Source organism: Phaeodactylum tricornutum, chromosome 4 (genome assembly GCF_000150955.2).
Source record: "Phaeodactylum tricornutum CCAP 1055/1 chromosome 4, whole genome shotgun sequence".
In the NCBI taxonomy this organism is placed as follows: Eukaryota; Bacillariophyta; class Bacillariophyceae; order Surirellales; family Neidiaceae; genus Phaeodactylum; species Phaeodactylum tricornutum.
In genome coordinates, this window is record NC_011672.1 from 280854 (window position 1) to 298913 (window position 18060).

Consider the following 18060-nt stretch of genomic DNA (forward strand, 5'->3'; position numbering starts at 1 on the left):
TTACAGTACGACGAGGATAAGCGCTTTCATATGGCATCCTTTAGTATCATTGCGGTAGTGTCAATCTTGTTGTTTTTCCCAGCAATGTGTGCAATAAAGTCGCCCTTATGATAGCTCTGCAAATCTTTATAAAATGGCGCCTCCTTGATATCTCCCTCATATTGTGCTACCTCAGCGGGCGACAAAAACTTGGCAACCGAGTTGAAGGTACAACGTGGTGGAACCACAATGTGGGCGTCGAAGTACTCCTTTTCCATACCTAGTAGGTAAGCCTTGAGCGCATCGTTGTCACCCGAAACAGCCATACCCATTGGTTTGACGAAATCCTTCATGTTCCACCAGTGATCCAGGAATTCGAGTGACCACGGCGTGTTCTTGATCAGCCATGCGCCGGCATTGTAGCTGCCACCTTTTTGACTCGTAATAATCAAATCTTTACCTTCTTCCAAGGGCAAGAAATCTTCGACTCGTTTGGATGAATTCATAACTACCGTATCGGCGTCTAGCCAAAACACCCAATCGCAGCGCTCTTCCTTCAGTAACCGTTGGGCAGCCCGTATTTTACTCCACGACGGTGGGCGATTCCGATCCAAGCTCTGGCTTTCGTCGTAGAGATGATACCCGTGCTTTTCAACGTACGTTTGTTTGTTAGGCCAGGTCATATCTAACAGACTGTCGAAGTTGCGCCACCGCAGCATTTTTTGCCAAGCCGACCCAGCTTTGGCGTCCGTAAGGGTGGTGAGACAAATCTTGAGTTTACCCTTGTCTCCGAGGACGGGGTAACCGGTAGCCGGACACTCACGAGCAATGTCGTTGATCGGTGCCTTGACAAATACCGCTTCGGCCCGCTCCATGTTGACCGAAGCGAGTCGGTGGACTCCCAGTGCCAAAACGATCGTGCCCGTACACGCCAAGCACAGCAAACGCGATCGCGAGAACTTGATCATCAATGACGACAGTATTGCGTTCGACTGTGGCTTACCTTTGTAGGTGGGAACCATTTTGGGAATGAAAAATAAACTTTAAGTATGAAGATGTGATCGTACTGGACTCGAAAGGGACGTAGGAATGCAAAGGAACACAATTACTTCGCATCGCATTTGTGACTGTGAAAATAGTGACAGTTTGCCGAGCGCATTAAAAAAATGAGCAAGTGATTGTGCATATTTGGATTGCTTCGGCTCGGAAAAGGATGAGGATATAACTATTTTTCCGGGTTGTACATTCCAACGCACACTCGTACAAGTTGTGCCATGTCGACAAACCTGCTCGTGGGGTAGATGGACAGGCCATCGCCAGAAATTGGAGAACGATCCTGTTCCGATACGTGCGGTTGCCGCATCTTTTTGTCGTGCCGGCGAAGCAACCACCCCAAACTGTCATTCTCTCCCGTGCGTCCCCGGTTAGATCCTTGCCATCAAAGCATACACACCATGAGTGCTGCCGCCGCCCGTCGTCGCAAGCAACTAGCTGCTCGGGCTTCCGCGGAGAATCAGGATCTGGTCGCCCAGCAGCTGGAGAAAATCCTGGCCCAAGAAGCCGACATGGACGAAGCCACGGCGTACGAAGCGCTTCAGCTCGCGCAGTCACAGGTCCGCAAAAAGGTGAATCGTGCGGAATTCGCGTCCGCTTGCGATTTGGCCTACAGCACGAGCTTGAATCTCTTGAAAAAAAACCGCGTTTCCGTTGCCAGCCAGCTTTTGGCTTTGCTGGTGCAGGTTTTGCGTGAAACACACACCGAAGAGACGGAGACCTGGATTGCGCGTTTGGTCGAGTTGCAAGAGGCTCACTCTCAGGCGATGGAAGCGAGCAGCGGTAGTATGCCAGATCAGGAGGCCAACCGTTTGCATCGCTTACAGTGTGACTGGTTGCGCGCGTGTGCTTCTTGGAGCTCGGACCTCGGCACCGTCAAGTACGGTCACAACCAACTGCAGCAAATGCTCGGCGAACAGTGTTGGAAGCTTTCATTGATGGAAACGGACGAAGAAGAAGTCATGGACTTGAAGTGTGATGCTGTCCAGCATATGGTCTGCGCGGAACAGCCCAATATGATTGTGACATGGCTCGAAACCTTGCCAGCCCCAACGGATGAAGAGACGGCTCAGGGACACACTTGTCCTCCGGCTCTTCGAGACGCACTCTTGACCCGAGCCTTGTTGCTCTGCTGTGCGCTCGAAAATCTGCGGGATGCTAACATTCTCATCAAGGCTTTCATTGAGAAGGTTGAGAACCGCGACGTAAAGGAACTCTCCGCTTCCTACACCAACAAGGAAGACGGCAAGGCACCTTCCCACGTCATTTTCGGCAGTATGCTGTTGCGTGTTTGCGAAAAGGACAGCCGCACGGGACCGCTCTTTTCTTGGCTTTTGCGTTCCTTCAAACGCGAGTTGGATCGTCTGCACAAGCCACAAGTCGCCTTGGGCTATACTACAAAGATCGGGAAATCATACTTCAACATTCAGCCCCCGCCATCGATGCTCAATATGGTGGAGAATATGATGGGAATGATGGGCGGAGGTGGTATGGGTGGTGGCATGAACCCGGCTATGATGCAGGCCGCCATGGCACAGATGCAACAAGGAGGAATGATGTAGGAACAATAAGAGTTGTTTTAGCCAAACCCAAGCTTTTTCTACAGTCTCCTTCCTTAGCCTATACTCTTTTTTAACGAGTTACAGAATATCTATTGCTGCATTAGAACGACACCAACTTGTCCATAGTTCTTTCGAGTTAAAAGTGTATTCGAGAAGCATCGATCCGCTGTCAACGCGTGGAAGTCATCTCGTGAATCCATGCGGTAACAAGACACAAAGAAGGGTTTGGGCGCATCACAAAGTGTAGATCTCCTCTTTTTAAAATCGGAGGGTGTCTCTGAGGCCGACCATCCGGAGAAAACGCTGACCGACACAAGCCACAATAATTGTAAAGGGCATCAATAACATTTATCGATGATCACGGTTCAGAAGGCATCGCTGGTATTTTGGTGCGCCATCGCTTCTACTTTTTCCCGGGTAGTTCATGGTCGAACTAACTGTGAGCAGCTGTTCGGTTCAGTAATTTCGGCAATTCCTCGTGGAGGTGAGATCGCGGTGCCGTCAGTCGCGCCGTCCTTCTTACCGACAGGTGGTCGCTCAGACGACACGCACAGGCGAAAGAGAGTCGTAAAAAAGAAGAAAGTGCACAAAGGGGAATCGAAATTGCCGATAACTCAAGACGATCGTTATTCCAACGGCGAAAGAAAAGCAAAGCAAAAGAAGATAAAGAAAGTGAAAAAGAGAAAGGTTTCGCAGCCGGAATCTTCTGAAAGTTCTCCGAGTAACGTTGCGAAGCAGCTGGAAGCGCCGCAATCAAGAAAGCAAAAAAGGAAAGTAAAAAAGAAACACATTGATACGTCCAATGAGCCCGCTGTCGCTTGGGCGAAGAAGGAATTTCGATCCCGGTCACCATCGGTAAAGGGGGGACCTGTGAACTCAGTGGTAAGCGAAAAGCAGAATGGTTTGCAGAAGTTACCGCAGAAGAAAAGTAAAAAGGTCAAAAAGCGCAAAAAGGAGGCCGGCGAAGGGAAGGAGCAACCGTTATCTCACCCGGACCAAAGAATGCCCCCCGGGACTCCGGCTCAAGACTCTTCGCAAAGTAAGGGCTCAGAGAGCAGTGATGACTTGCCGATTAATTACTCCGAGAGAGCAGAGAGAGAAGAGACTTCTCTGGTTGAGAAGTCTGAAGCACAAATCGCTCCAATCGGACAGCAAGTGGATGAAGACTCAGAGCGACCTGTCGAGCACACAGTCGAAAAACGAGACGGAGATTCGACTTCAGGATCGCCAACACAGATTGACGCGAATCTCAATTCAGCAAGCAGATTGGTCGACGTCGAAGTCGCCCAATCTCTTCAGAATGACACGAATCTCGACGATAGGAAATTACACCAAACAGAACTGAAGTCTTTTGGGACTGAAGATTCATTCCAGGATACTTTTCCAGAAGAGAAGAGCACCGATCCGGTAGCCGAAGACCACAATACACCAGTAGTGGCTCCTAGATTGAGCGGTGAGCCCTCGATAGACGCTTCTATTGAAGAAGTCTCTGACTCAAGTGATACCACCGATACAGAAGACAGTTCTAGTGACAGCGACGAGAGTGAAACCACAGAGACAGAGGATAGTTCTAGCGACACCGACGAGAGTGAAACCACAGAGACAGAGGATAGTTCCAGCGACGCCGATGAGAGTGAAATTTCCATTGATATGACGGCATCAAGCGCCTCTAGTGATAGAACCGAAAGCTACGAGGAATCGTTAACGGCTGGCAATGAGACGGTCGAAGCTGATCTAGAACAAGGCTATTCATTGAATGAGTCGAAAGACGCCGAAACCGAATCAAATTCAGAGGTGAAAAACTTCAAAGACAACCCAACTTTATCGGGGTTAGCAGGCGAAAGCGAGAACTCGAGTCCAAATTTTGACAAACGCATCAAAAGTTGCAATACTGAATACACCTCAAATCGAAACAGCTCGTTGATTACGGATAAACAAAGCTTGGCAAGCACAGCAGGCGGATCCGAAGGAATTGGGGTGGATGACGTGCAAACCAACGCATCTATTGCAGATCGAAACTTTTCCTCTTTGGAAGAGGGAGAGGGACACTATGACGCAACTAGTGACGACGAAGACAAGAAATTTAAGCAACTCGATGCTCCATCTTTGGAAGATTCGGACTATGCGGCTGGGGAAGGCAGCATGAACAGAAACTGGAAAGTCGACCTCTCTGAGCTCCGATCGCTGCAGGACCATGAAGATGATATAAATGTGTCGATTGTAACTTGGAATTTAGCTGAAGAGTCACCTTCAGAGGAAGACGCCTCATTTATTCGACGTTTTCGACGCCGAAATGATGTACAGAAGTCCAGCGATTTCGTACTGATATCAGGACAGGAGTGCGAAAACATTAAGCCGAGAAGGACAGAAGGACATCGATCTCGAGAGTTCCGGCGGTTGATGATCAAGATGTTGGGGAAACAATATGTGCCCATAGCGCTGCATTCTCTAGGTGGAATTCAATTCGGATTGTTTTGCAAGCGATCGATTCTAAGTGAGGTTGAAACTATCTCTGTCGCGGACGTTACCTGCGGAATTGGCAACGTATTCCACAACAAAGGCGCTATCGCAGCATTCGTCCAGATCAAGGCGAAACAATGTAGCGAGGGGGAAGCCATCGGACCAAATCGTGACAAGTCCGTACGGATGATGTTTGCGACCGCCCACATGGCGGCTCACGTGAAGAACACTGAGGCTCGAGACTCTGATTTCTGGAGAATTGTGTCTGAGCTGGAAGCGCAAGCGCCGCCGAGATTTCTCTCATCAAATATTGTCGAGTCTAGCAAGGAAAGGGAATGCTCAGGATCAAAGCTTCTAGAATCAATGGATCGCATTTTCTTTTGTGGGGATCTTAACTACCGAGTTGACCTTCCTCGCGAAATTTCTGAGCACACTCTGCTTCAGATGAAGCGCCTCCAGGAGATCGGAGACGAAAAGTCTTTACAAAAGGCCGAACTCTTGCGATTAGAGCTCTTGAGACACGATCAACTCATCTGTAGCATGTCTGAGAAACGAGCCTTCCCAGGCTTTGCGGAAGGAAAAATATCCTTTGCGCCGACTTTTAAATTTGACAAAGGCACACCAGAGTACGATAGCTCGTATAAACAACGCATACCTGCATGGACAGATCGCGTTCTATTCAAACCCATCGGGACGCGGGTACTGGAGTATGATAGCATCTCGGATGCTCAGCATTCCGATCATCGTCCAGTCTACGCCACGTTTCGCGTCAGTCGTCAAGGGCGGCAAGTTCCCAAATCGAAGCCGAGAACAAAGAAGCGAAGCCGTCGGAAGTGAACGCACATATACCTACAAGTTAGCTCCAAGTTACTGGATTTTAAGATAGAAGCCATTTAGTGTACGATAATCGCCGGATACACCTGAGAATACTGTGTGCCTTTTACACAAACTTAATTACGGGTCAAACTTCAACAGAACAAAATCATGGTAATCTTCGTCGCCATCGTCATCCATTTCCTTGATATCGCCGGTGCTTCCAAGTTCCTTATCCAGGGCCCCAACCAAGTCGTTTTCTTTACCCTGGTGTACCTTGTACAACACGGCCGTAAAATCCACGGGAAGGCCGTAGCGTAGGACAGATTCCACAAAGACTCGAATGACCTTGATGTGCATCCAGGCGACGAAAGCGTCGCCGTAGTGATTCTTGCACCATCGCATGAGGGCGCTTTTCATTCCATCCACTTCAACACGAAGCTGTTCCAGTGCCATGGAAGCCTTGGATGATTGCGACGGATCCCAGCTGAAATCGCGAACGATAAAACGCTTCTCGCGGCACGACTTGGCAAACTCTTCTTCAAAGTCGACCTGGGTGCCGGGCTGAAACTCATCGTTTTCGTAGTAACCTGCTTCGTACTGGCTCTTTAAGATTGTCACCACGTAAAGTATACTGTCGTCATCGGAATGCACTCTCTGTAGAGATCCAGGAACCACCGGCGATCCGCGAATCTTGTGGCGATCAACGTTCGACCCATAAGATACTGGTTCGCCGAGCTTGGTTGGGTCGCTGGACCAATCCGGTCCGCCGTATCCAACGACATTATCAGCAAGACTGTAAATGCTCCCTTCGAACACTTCCTGCGCGGACTTCGCTACGGCGATAAATATCGATTTGAGGTAATCCGTATCGACCACGTTGATCTTGCGCATTATATCCTCCGTCAAGACGTCATTCAACTCGGCGGACAGAAGATTCCCGCCCTTACGACGCTTCATTTCCTGCAACGCAACCGTCTTGTCTCCGTACGACTGCGTGAGCTGCTTCAGCTCTTCATCAATTGCCACCGCACCGCCCGAAATCACCGACACCAATTCTTTCAATGGTCGCCGATTGGGATACTTGGCCGAATCCCAGGCGAACTGCTGGATGTAACGGGCTGGAGGAACACCCCCTACGCTCAGATCTACCGTGCGACGATCGGCAAGATCTCCCGACGTCTTCTCAATTTTGCGTACAATTCCCTCGATGATATTGTCCGTCTTTCCTAGCTCATCGCTCAAGTTCATGAGCGTATCCAAAGTTCCGACCGTAAGCGAAGGCACTTCAAACTTGAACATTTCTAAATAAAGAGAATCAGATTTTTGTTAGCAAGGAACACTTTGCAAGCATGCGGAACGTGTCATGATGTTTCGTACACTCCACCACGAAGGAATGGATCTTTCGTATCTTATTCCACACGTACCAGCAAAGGCTCGTTCGGGACACGCACCCGCCGACTGCATCTTGCGGTAAGCCTGTTCGGGAGCACCGCCCGAATTGGAGATTGCTGTTATGTAATAGCTCATGCTGTGTTCCAATAGACAGCAGTATTTTGGCACCAGGAAACACTCTCTGTACCCACCCAGTAGCAAATTCGTAGCGTCGCGCTCTGCAGACGGGGGCTGGGCTGGGTTTTGACCAGAAGGAAAACAACGCAAACGAAACTTCCTTGTTGCGGAATGGGCACTTGAGCGGTGTTTGCCAAGGCACGGCGTAATTGGCGAACCAAAAGGTGTTGGCGCGCGACATGCGATCTAAGTAAAAAACTTGCTAATTGTGGAATTCACGAATCCTTACGTAGTCTCAATTGATCGTTGTGATTCGTCGAATGTATCGCAGAATTATCGTATAAGACACAGAGGAATTCTCGGTCGGTCGGACTGATCTCTCTCCCTCCGTTCGACCAACTATCTCTTTTCCTAGCTCAAAAAATGGCAAAGAGTACCTAGTGTTTCATCGGCTCGTCCAGGGCAAACACCCTCGGCTTGAAAATGGATGATGGAGACCCCCATACGTCATCCGTAAAAGTCTTGGTATTGAGACGATCTCCCGGCAGCCGAGTCCGAGCTGGCGTGGGTTCGTTCCGTTCGCCGTCGTTCCTGCTCGTAAGCTGCATCGTCTGTCGGTAACTCTCTTCGACAGTAAGGACACGTATTGTGGCTGGTGAGCCACTGCATGGCACAGCTCTCGTGAAAGTGATGGCCACAGGCTGGTAGTCGCAGCAGTACTTCACTGATACTAAAGCTCTCCGTACAGATCACGCAGTTTTGATTCTGTGGTTCCATTCTTAAATTCCATTTGGCACATTCGACTGTAGTGTTGTTGCGCTGCCGAAAGAAGGAGACGAGAGCTTGCCCATCAGCAAGCTTCACCATGACAATCGGAATGGATACTTTGTCTCCAACGGCTTCCCCTTTCGAATCTTTCATAACGTAAGGCCAAGGCTCCGTCACGTTATTCCCAATGACTACGGCACTGGCTCCTGCGTCTTGGGCTGTAATCGCTTTTTGGCAAAAAGTCACACCGTCCCCACGTTCCATGTACACAATAACAGGTTTTGTGGCATTTGCAATGAGGGTTTTCGTCGCCAGCGTTAATCCACCCTTCCCCGTCCTGTTGAATTCAGGCAAGATCAAGGTACCATGTTCGAGCGCGCATGCTTCGGTCATACCAAATTCTCCAGGAATGACCTCCATTGGAGGAGGGAGTGGACAACCAGCTATCGCCTTCGAAGAGCAAGACAGACATCCTTGGCGAAGAATTGAGCTCTTCCTGGACACCACTGTCCGCGGAATACGCTCAAGGTATTCCACGCTGGTCGGTCTCGAAGACGATCCGCTACCGATACTGGGATCCCACAATTCTGCCGGGACTGCTTGCCATTCTTCTCGCACGCTGCGCATTTCTTCCAAAAGGTCTTGTTGCGCCACGCCGGTTGCCCTAATTTCTTGTCGTATATTTTCCAACAGTTCCCGAAGATCTCCGAGGTCTCTCCTTTGATTTTGTGTTGCTTCTTGAACGAGATCCTGCATTGTAAAGGAAAACAGCGACCCGGGTGGATCATTCGTTCGGCGCCGTGCGGCGGAATCTTGGTTTCTTCGAGCCAAATCACTCACGACTGCCGCTGGCGGTGCCTCCAGAGTCGATCCACAAATTGTGCACAGCGTGGCATGATTCAAGCAAGTCTCCTTACATTCCGAACACCAGTTGTGGCGTATAGTCATCATATGCTCGTACGGAGGCCAAGTGATTTATTTAATGACCTTTCGAGCTAACATCGCGTTCGTCGATTTGACAGTGATGCAAATAACGGTATTGCAACCAACGCAACACTAGTTTTGAGGGAAAACGTGAATCGTCATACAAGACTGCTTTCAAAATAGCACAGAAGCCAAATAACATGTTCTGCATTATACCAGCAAACGACAGATTCACTATAAATAATTGAAATCTGTCAGGTTAACCCTAACGTTTGCGCTGACTGACAGTGATATGACAACCAGAGGTAGACGCGAATCTAAGGATTCACCGTGAGTATAGTACATTCTGACAAATTGATAGCTTCCTTATTGACATTGCAGTCCTATCGAGGGTAACAGATGGCTAATTCTCTGCTCACATGAGAGGCTGTTCTTCAACAGTAAAAAAGGTTGCCAAACTTCAACATTGAAAATAGCCTCTAGAGAGTTGGATGAACATAAGCTCTTCATTTTACGAGAGGTTCATTTGATATGCACCCCCGAGGGAACCTTATGGAAGCGGGTATGAACTGATGCGGCAGGCCATATCTCAATGAAAACATCGGCCTTTCTAGGCCTCAAGCAAACGAAATCTTTCATGCTCAATTAATAGCTAAGACAAACACGGCCTTTGAAATTCAGATTGGCCTGACAGCAAAATAGCCTAGATTAAGTTCTTGATGCGTGCACACTATGTAGCCATCCACTATTTGATAGATTTCGCTGACAATCAATCTTTTTTAGGCCTCCCCAAGGTCTCACGAAATCAAAGTTAAAAACTAATCCCAGCTCCTCAACCCCATTTCTTGCATCACTCATACTTTTGAAGCACGATCTCCAAGTTACACTCTCTTATCAAGGTAAGTATGCCCTTTCCGAAGATAGAAAGAGGTTTCGTGCAACAAGTGCTCACTGACCACATTTTGTTTTACACACGCTATCTCCTATTAGATGAAATTGACGAAAGCTTTTAACATACTGGCTGTCTTGGCAGGTGTCAACACCATTGCCGCTGATTGCACGCATGGTCGTCTCTTTGTCTCCGACATGGACTCGGCTAATGTTTATACCTACGAGATTGATGGAACTAGTAATCCCGTCTTGCTCAACACCCTGCCGACGGTGACAGGAATGGGCCCGCAGTTTTTGTACACGTCGTCTACAGAAGGAGCTGTTACCGTTGTCTACCGTGGATTGGAAGAAACTGCGTATCAGGATGGAGCTATCAGCTTCATCCGGGTTGGAGTCACTCCAAGCAGCCACGAAGTCGCAGGTTTCTCTGTCGAGAAGGAAGACCCTTCTCTGGTTGACGACTTTTTTGTGAGCTGTGCCAGACCTATACATCACGTGGCTCATGACCAAAAGATTGCCATATTCTGTGACGGATCATTTGAAGATAGCGTCAACTCAACAGTCTGGGTTGTTGACGAACGCTTTTTTGGGCAAGGCAACAAGACATTGGTCTTTTCCAAGACGCTGGAAGGTTCTCATCATGGTGTTGCCGTCCCAGTGGATGAGGACCATATTCTTGTCTCCGTGCCCACACCGGAACGCGTGGCAAATGATCCTAATGCAAGTGCACTTCCTGACGGGTTCCATGTCTACGACTATGATATGAATTTGTTGCATGGCCTGAATGAGGAAGAAGATCCTAGTCGTTCTTGCGCGGGTTTCCACGGAAGCGGTGTAATTGACAACACCTTTGTGTTTGCTTGCGATCAGGATCATGGCGGGATCCTTGTTGTTGACTATGGTCAAGCAGGTGTTACTTACACTTCTCGAGCTCTCTCCTATCCGGATGGCTTTGATGCCCATCGGACTGGAACCTTAACAGAGCATCGTGATAGCAACGCCATTGTCGGTAATTTTGCTGATAGAGCCACTGGAGATTCTAAGCTTGTTTCATTCGTACCGAAGCAGCAATCTGATGAAATCACTGAAGGACAACTTCTGCCTCTGGAATCGGGTCAATGCAGTTTCAGCTTTGAGCAATCGGGTGGTAACCTAATCCTTGCCTGGATGCCGACAGGAAATCTTCAAGTTTATGCTATTGAGCCTGAATGGATGCTACTTGCCGACATCCAGGTAATCGATGACATGTCTTCTTGCGACGGAACTTCAATGGCACCGGGTCAAGGACATGCCTACATCATGCAAGGAACTTCATTGATTGACGTTGATCTTCATGACTTGACGTCGCCGGAAATATCTAGCATTGATCTTGGCTTTATGCCAGCATCAGCAGTGGTGGCTGGAGTTCCGGCTGGTTATGCCTGCGAGGCTCCCAGCTTTCCTGAGACCTCTTCCACATCTGCTGTTGATGGATGGATCTCGATTGAGCAAGTCCTTGCTCCTGCCGGTTCTACTGAATCAACAGAATTTCTTCGGTCTTTCCGCAATGATATTGCTAGAAGTCTTGGAGTTGGCCTCAATCGCGTTTTCGTCGAAGAAACAGTCAAGGAATCGGATAGTTCCACCGTTGTCCATGTCAAGATGAGCGACCCCACGGAACATGATGCGAACCCCGCCACAGGAAAGCAACTCCTCGACCAGCTCATTGCCAGCGGTATGAGTTCGGCAACTAGTGTGTCTAGCCAAGCCCCTTCTCAGGCCACGGGAGGCAACGGCGGAGGAGATTCTTGGCCAACTGGGGCTACCGTTGGCATTGTGCTTGTTGCAATTGTTGCCATTGCATCGATTGTAGCGGCCGTCTTGTTCAAGAAGCGCGAGAAAAAGGCCCTCTTTGACTTGGAAAAGGCCAATAAAGGGCAATCGGCCTAGGTCCATGTTTTTATGTTTACACTCGTGGAGAAGTGCGTCCGTAAGTCTTCTTATGGTTTAGACTAATATAATTAGGAGCAGCAAGATGTTGACTGAGTAAATTGTCTATATGTTTCACAACCTTAACCGCCGAAAAAGCAAGGAATTCTTTTGTCTTTGCGTCGATTTGAATTTTATTGCTTCTCTTCAATATTGTCGTTTGTCTGGCTAGACTCCGGCGCCTCTTTCGAAGGCTTTTCGGAGCTGCTACGACGAGGTGAAAACCCATCACTTGTCAGGTGCATGTCGTTGGCGATGTTAGAGAGTATTAAAGAAAACAGACAAGAGAAAGGCACTATTTGGTTTTCACATACCTTTCTTTCAAACAAACAGAGGTGCAACCAGCAATGAACCAGAATAACACTGCAAGCAAACACAAAATGCCAGAAAATCGAATTGTACAGTCCTCGCCGTCAAGACACCATTTTGACCGGATTGCACTTAGACTGATGAGCGTGCAAACACCTTCGGAGATAAGGGCTATCGATAAGCGCCGAAAGAATGTAGAAGAGAAGGTCATACAAGACGGTGCTAGAATCGCAACAAGCAGTGGGATAGACGCCAAACTCGCGACTAGCGAAAAGATCCTGGCAATCCAAAGTGGAGCATCCAAATCAGAAACACCCGCTCCGCTGTTCTTGCTCCACAGAACACATTCACCGTCTCCAAGCGTTGACGTCCTGGTTTCGCCCCAGATAACCGTTTCGTACGTTTCAAAATACTCTATCGTCCACAGACCAATCGAGATACTTTCGCCTCTATCGGAAACATTGGAGATCCGGAAAAAGCTACAGTCGAACGTAGCAACCCAGGTACAAATGGTTGCGACCAGGACAGAGAAGGCGGGGAGGCTCAGGAACGGGCCATAGGGGCAAAAAGACACCATTTTCACGATTTTTCAATCAATAGAAAATTTATTTGGGATTTCACATTGGGAGAGTCGCAGGGCACGATCAAAATATGACAGGAAAATTGACATTCTAAACATAGATCGCGAAATGACTGTTCGTTGACATAAGCTTTTCGATTGTGAACGGGGCCTTTTATCGCAATATGGTTTGCGTCCTCCAACAATTTCATCTGGACGTTGTCTTGGAGACAATCTGCTCCAAGCAAACGACAATAGGAAAGCATGCTTGCAACGCAGTCGTCTTTACTTACCTTTCGTTGACCATGGGATTCCTGGAGGTGACTTCGTCCTGCCTCCCTTTACTGTCCGTACACAATACCTTCTGAACTCGATATGGTGTTTCTCCACCTATTCGTTGTCAACAGGTCAGGGGGATTAATCCATCACCGGCATTTGTCGAACAAGGCACCAAAGATTGGGACAAATGAATGGCTTCGAATCGGGTCGACTTTCCATTCGTTGCATGCTATCGCAGCTGAGGCATCGCCAGTTCGCTTGCCCGGGGGCAAAAATTCGAGTAAGTTCAAAATCTCATTGACGAGTGTGCTCGATCGATAGGTACACTCAGAGTCAATTTCGTCGTTATGGACCAGTCGGCGCAGATGATGGAATTGAAGAAATGGTGACGGGTGGTATGGTGCTTCGCAGTTTCCAGACAAGGACAGGAATTAAGTTTGTGCTGACTGCCGAGCCTCAAACACCAGATCTTGGCCAGGTACTTAAAGAAATTTACGTACTGTATACGGAGTGTGTATTGAAGGATCCATTCTACGAGCTTGAAATGCCAATACGCAGCGAATTGTTTGTGCACGCGGTGGATGCATTGGTTGAACGGGTACAAAATGCGGTGTCTATCTCGCCAACGAAGCACCGATAGCCAATTGCATCAGAAGCACCGATAGCCAATTGCATCAGCTTTTGTGAAGACCATCTGGGTAAATTTTAAAACTGAATTCTTGTGGCGAGCGGAAACTTTATAAGTCAAAAAGAATATTGACAGTGAGCTCACATGCGCTTTGTGAGGTCCTCTATAAAATTATTTTTAGGCATAAATCTAAAAGACATCCAGAGGCTAGCGGAATAGGTATTCAAGCTAATTAAGCTTAGCTCTCACCATCAGAATCTTTCACTATTTGTCGACCAAAGAAGTCACGGATAGCTGTGACGGCCCGTTCTTGCTTTGCCTCATCCCGTTCAGATTGCAAGTATCCATCGACGAAACGACTGAAAAAACTCTTTGGCTGCGTTCGTTGAATGGACGGTGTTTCAACAAACGGCGCTTTCGCTGTGACCGGTGCTTGGATACCGTTCCTTAACCGGGTCGACGCTTGCAGCTTCGCGGTCGTGTCCAAAGCTTTACCTTCTTGCTTAATTTTGCGAGCAGCTCGGATACCTTCCTTGACCCGTTCCAGTGTGATAATAAAAGTTCGATTGGGTATAGTGAAGGCTAGGTAGTGGTTCCCCAGGAACCTGCCTGGCCTTAGGACCGCACTCATTTCAAATTGTAAAGCACCGTCCTGTACGTAGATTGATTTTATGTGATTGTCTTCACCCAGATCGAAACCATCGTTATCCTCCAACTTGAAAGGTGAGTATATAGGAAAAAACGAATACAAAGGCCTGGGGCGAGCCGGCACTTTGATGTTGAGCGTTTCGCAGATCATGCCAATGCTTTCAAAGGGCAAATATTGTTACTGTGAGACCCCTAAAAAAGAACGTGCCTCATACTCCAAACCACCACGCTTACCTTTTCTCCCATGAGGTTGGACATTCCAAAACGAACGCCAATTCTGGCTCGACGAGTCGAATAAAGCGCCCATCCTGCCCTGCGCCAATTTTGGTACGGACTTTGAAGGCTTGATTGATCTTCGGTGCACCGGGATTCGTGCAAACGCGAGCCCTTCCGGTAATGATGAGTCGATTTTGTTTGTCAAATTCTATGTTGGTCAATTCCGGCACCTCCACTCGCGGGGCTGTCGGAGATTTGTCGTTCCAGGATCGACCTACGAATACGGCGCCATCCATAAGGTCTCGAACGGATCGGACGCGTATACGCAAAACCCGAGCTACGAGACGACGAAGGCCAGCATCCAGCAGAAACGAACTCATGATATCCTCTCGGTTGAAGGAGCCATTGACGGTAGCAGTGAAAGGTTCAAGAATCAAGGGACCACCGGGAGTGATATGCTTCAATACAGGAATGGCCCCAAAAACCAAGCGCCGCAGATCCAATTTCAGATCCGACAAAGTGATGGAGCCCAGGGTTTTCGCCATCGAATCCACCATTCCGGGAGAGTCCGAAAGATTCACAATATCTCGTGTCTTTTGGATTGCTTTACCATCGGCGTCACTATCGGCAATGGGTTCAGCTACTTCCAAATCTCCACTGGACGCTCGGAACATCGGGCTCGCTGTCGAGCGAGCGGGATCCGTCAAGAATCCGTCTTCGGCATCCTTCTCATCGGCACTGCCACTCAAGAGCCCTCCGAAAAAATGTTTGACCGGTGCGAGCCACCCGTGACTTTCCTTTTCGGTAGCCTCTGCTTGTCGCGCTTTTTGCGCTGCCCGCAGAGCCGCCATGTCTTCCACCATTCGCTGATACTCAGTGCGATCGACGGCGCCGTCCCCGTCAAAATCGTAAAGTTGTACCAAATCCGTCGCCAAATCCTTCAACAACGCTAAACTGTTGGGATCTTCGGCTGTCGCGTCGTCCGAAGCCGAATTCGCAGCTAGATTAAGCGCTCGCGCAATCTCGTCCGGATCCAAGGCTCCACTGTTGTCGATATCGATTTGTGCAAAGGCTTCGTCTGCCGACGGCACGTCGGAGAGTGGTCGGGTGAAGGAATTCACGGCCGTGTGGGGAAAGGTCTCGTCGTACAGTCGCAGGGTATCGTCCAACCCACCCATGCGCAAGGGTTTGAAACCGAGTCGACTGAATTTAATCTTGACGGCGTCCACGTGTTTGCCCCAGAGCGGCGTACTCCGTCGGGCGTCCACTTCAACGTTGAGATCGGCCACTTCTTCCGCGAGCGCGTTGATGAGACCAGTAATGGTACGGGCGGCGTATCGTCGACCTTGTTGAATAGTCGGGTCGATCGAGCCGGCCTTGGCGAGTAACGACGATAGCTGCGTTGTCTTTTCCCGACGAATTCCTTCTTCGGCACTACGGGCATTGCGCCGACGCCAAGCGGAACGGACCGACGCAGAGTCCGGGAAGTGTGTGGATGGTTCAGTGGCGTTCGCGTCTAATTTGCTAAAAGGCGCGGTAGTGACCTCTTCTCCATCCGGCGGCTCGAGTGATTCGGATCGTTGCCACCATCGCCACCAGGGGAGGGATCGTGGCTGGGACGCACCCCAGGAGGAGGTTGGCTCGTGTTCGCCGTTGCGATCGGACGGATCCATCGAGGCGTACGCATCCGTTACGGCGATATTCGTCACGTTGATGGAACCCCGAATCACGTCGTGTCCGTATTCCATCTTGTCACGATCGTCGTGTGATGCCAATTCCATATCCTCACGGATTCGTTGATCCCGTTCGTACGGATCAACGGTCAAAGATCCTTCCAATCGCCACGTGCGGGTCCGCAAACGGCCATTGCCCTTGGGTACGACGCAGGGTGCGTCGGAACGCCCGGAAAAGAGGGGTGGTGGTGGGACCGTAAGCCACGCCGCGACCAAGACGCGACCATCGGAGGGACGACTCCTCGTCGTCCCCGACAAACTCGTCCCCACAACGAAGAGTGCCAGACGAGTGACGCGGCGTCGGTGGAGAGAACGCTTCATCCGTGTTACGGAAGGGGTAGCGGAGTCGTGGGCACTGCAATCCACGTAATGTCGGGCATACTCCCCTCCCAAAGGAACAGGGTACCGTGTGTGTGTGTTTTCGAGTGTCAACGTGTGATCGAACGCACTATAGAGCGAACAAAAGGGAGCCTGGAGAAATTCGACGATTAGCGACCGATACGTCGTAAAGTATTCTGAAGAGGGTTGTAAGTTCCAGTGTTGAGTGTTGAGGTGCTGGGGGGGTCTCTCGTCACTTGTCGAAAATCGGACGGAGGAAAGAAAGAAGGCAAGAACCAACGAACGAAGGAACACAGAAACTATCGTGAGGTCGACTGCCGTACGGTACCGTTCTCGTTGTCGAAGTTTGGCATACTTGAGGTTCGGTCGGTCGGTCGGTCGATCCATCGGTGGCACGAATTGGTAGTACCGTGGTGGGAACGGAAGAAGGAAAAACGATGACTCTTCCGGAAGTCGTTTCCCACTTACGGGTCACCGGAATAACACGGGATTCGATTAGAACACGAGTCGAGGTTGGGAATATTTGACTTCTCGGATCGTGCATTGTGTAACACTTACTGTTACAGTTGCAATTACTAATGTGACAGTGAGATGAAGTTACCTACATCTGCAGGCGGTTCCACAGATTGTGACTCCTCCCGTTCTTGACTACCACGAATGTCTCGGAAACGAATGTACGTTTGCTGCACAACCCAACAACGACAGTAGAAAGAAAGTCGTCCCCGTCGAGATTTGCTTGGGGGACCATCCAATTTTGCGACCATTGAATTTTGCGACCTTTGGGAACGTTACGGAAATTGCCCTCGTTTCCATTCCCTCCTATTTAACGATCTCGGATGACCCGCCCTGGATGCACCGTGTCTACAAAAATTGCTGGAGTACCCGAGGTGGATACGGCTGTGGAACAAGTGATCGTTGGATCCACGCCGACGTGGGCCCGGCAGATGATACAGTAGATGGATAAAGGTCGATCCAAAACTATATCATTGATTGGAAAAGACTCATCAGCTTTTGCAATTGACCCATGGGCGCTGGCAACAGCAGCAGACGCAGACCACAAACACCAAAGGCTTCAATGCTATAGAAGCGAGTATTCGGGACCATTTGATGATTATCCCAAAGCAGCAAGGGTATTTTTCTAACGTTCGTTTTCCCAAGTAACGTTTCGTGAGTTGCGGCTACCGTCGTGTCGGGAGCATGACACCTTGCTGGCCTTCTATGGCCAAGAGGCTTGGGGGAACCGTGAAGGATCGCCATTGTTGTTTGTGTGGAGTACCCAGTCTTCCGCTTTCTGCTTGTCGCTAGCCTCGGCATGGCAGAATCGAAAGCACGACGGATGTCCCCCTGTCGACCTCCTTTGATTCATTTCGGAACGTGAAAGTGATTGCGAATATGTTTCCGTCTACATCAACACGCTAG

At 49.4% G+C, this 18060-nt stretch overlaps 9 protein-coding genes across 9 annotated transcripts; 4 read left to right on the forward strand and 5 right to left on the reverse strand.

Moving 5' to 3' along the window:
• Positions 1–26: 26 nt before the first annotated feature.
• On the reverse strand, positions 27–1001 carry PHATRDRAFT_33757 (predicted protein; the record flags this gene model as incomplete). The annotated part of the gene is made up of 1 exon (XM_002178433.1): positions 27–1001. One exon carries the CDS (start codon positions 999–1001, stop codon positions 27–29), a length of 975 nt encoding a protein of 324 aa, XP_002178469.1.
• Positions 1002–1398: 397 nt separating this feature from the next.
• PHATRDRAFT_44343 (predicted protein) lies at positions 1399–2634 on the forward strand. Its single transcript, XM_002178163.1, has one exon. The coding sequence runs from the start codon at positions 1434–1436 to the stop codon at positions 2592–2594; it is 1161 nt and encodes a 386-aa protein (XP_002178199.1). The 5' UTR covers positions 1399–1433; the 3' UTR covers positions 2595–2634.
• A 236-nt stretch (positions 2635–2870) lies between these two features.
• On the forward strand, positions 2871–5979 carry PHATRDRAFT_44344 (predicted protein). The gene has a single exon (XM_002178164.1). The coding sequence runs from the start codon at positions 2949–2951 to the stop codon at positions 5889–5891; it is 2943 nt and encodes a 980-aa protein (XP_002178200.1). The 5' UTR covers positions 2871–2948; the 3' UTR covers positions 5892–5979.
• On the reverse strand, positions 5972–7397 carry PHATRDRAFT_55482 (det3-like protein; the record flags this gene model as incomplete). Its single annotated transcript, XM_002178434.1, has 2 exons — positions 5972–7171; positions 7229–7397. 2 exons carry the CDS (start codon positions 7395–7397, stop codon positions 6009–6011), a joined length of 1332 nt encoding a protein of 443 aa, XP_002178470.1. The 3' UTR covers positions 5972–6008.
• A 489-nt stretch (positions 7398–7886) lies between these two features.
• On the reverse strand, positions 7887–9127 carry PHATRDRAFT_44346 (predicted protein; the record flags this gene model as incomplete). The annotated part of the gene is made up of 1 exon (XM_002178435.1): positions 7887–9127. Exon 1 carries the CDS (start codon positions 9096–9098, stop codon positions 7887–7889), a length of 1212 nt encoding a protein of 403 aa, XP_002178471.1. The 5' UTR covers positions 9099–9127.
• Positions 9128–9363: 236 nt separating this feature from the next.
• On the forward strand, positions 9364–11891 carry PHATRDRAFT_44347 (predicted protein; the record flags this gene model as incomplete). The annotated part of the gene is made up of 3 exons (XM_002178165.1): positions 9364–9401; positions 9855–9970; positions 10105–11891. 3 exons carry the CDS (start codon positions 9364–9366, stop codon positions 11889–11891), a joined length of 1941 nt encoding a protein of 646 aa, XP_002178201.1.
• Positions 11892–12188: 297 nt separating this feature from the next.
• On the reverse strand, positions 12189–12816 carry PHATRDRAFT_33763 (predicted protein; the record flags this gene model as incomplete). The annotated part of the gene is given in 2 exon segments (XM_002178436.1): positions 12189–12225; positions 12245–12816. The coding sequence occupies 2 exon segments, from the start codon at positions 12814–12816 to the stop codon at positions 12189–12191; spliced, it is 609 nt and encodes a 202-aa protein (XP_002178472.1).
• Positions 12817–13173: 357 nt separating this feature from the next.
• Positions 13174–13717, forward strand: PHATRDRAFT_10670 (predicted protein; the record flags this gene model as incomplete). Its single annotated transcript, XM_002178166.1, has 2 exons — positions 13174–13357; positions 13443–13717. 2 exons carry the CDS (start codon positions 13174–13176, stop codon positions 13715–13717), a joined length of 459 nt encoding a protein of 152 aa, XP_002178202.1.
• A 226-nt stretch (positions 13718–13943) lies between these two features.
• Positions 13944–17185, reverse strand: PHATRDRAFT_44348 (predicted protein; the record flags this gene model as incomplete). Its single annotated transcript, XM_002178437.1, has 4 exons — positions 13944–14511; positions 14588–16657; positions 16752–16817; positions 16878–17185. 4 exons carry the CDS (start codon positions 17183–17185, stop codon positions 13944–13946), a joined length of 3012 nt encoding a protein of 1003 aa, XP_002178473.1.
• Between the last annotated feature and the right edge of the window lie 875 nt (positions 17186–18060).

Excerpts from the sequence above, each read along its gene's own strand:
- PHATRDRAFT_44343 (XM_002178163.1), top strand. The coding sequence starts at position 1,434 with ATGAGTGCTGCCGCCGCCCGTCGTCGCAAGCAACTAGCTGCTCGGGCT.
- PHATRDRAFT_44344 (XM_002178164.1), top strand. The coding sequence starts at position 2,949 with ATGATCACGGTTCAGAAGGCATCGCTGGTATTTTGGTGCGCCATCGCT.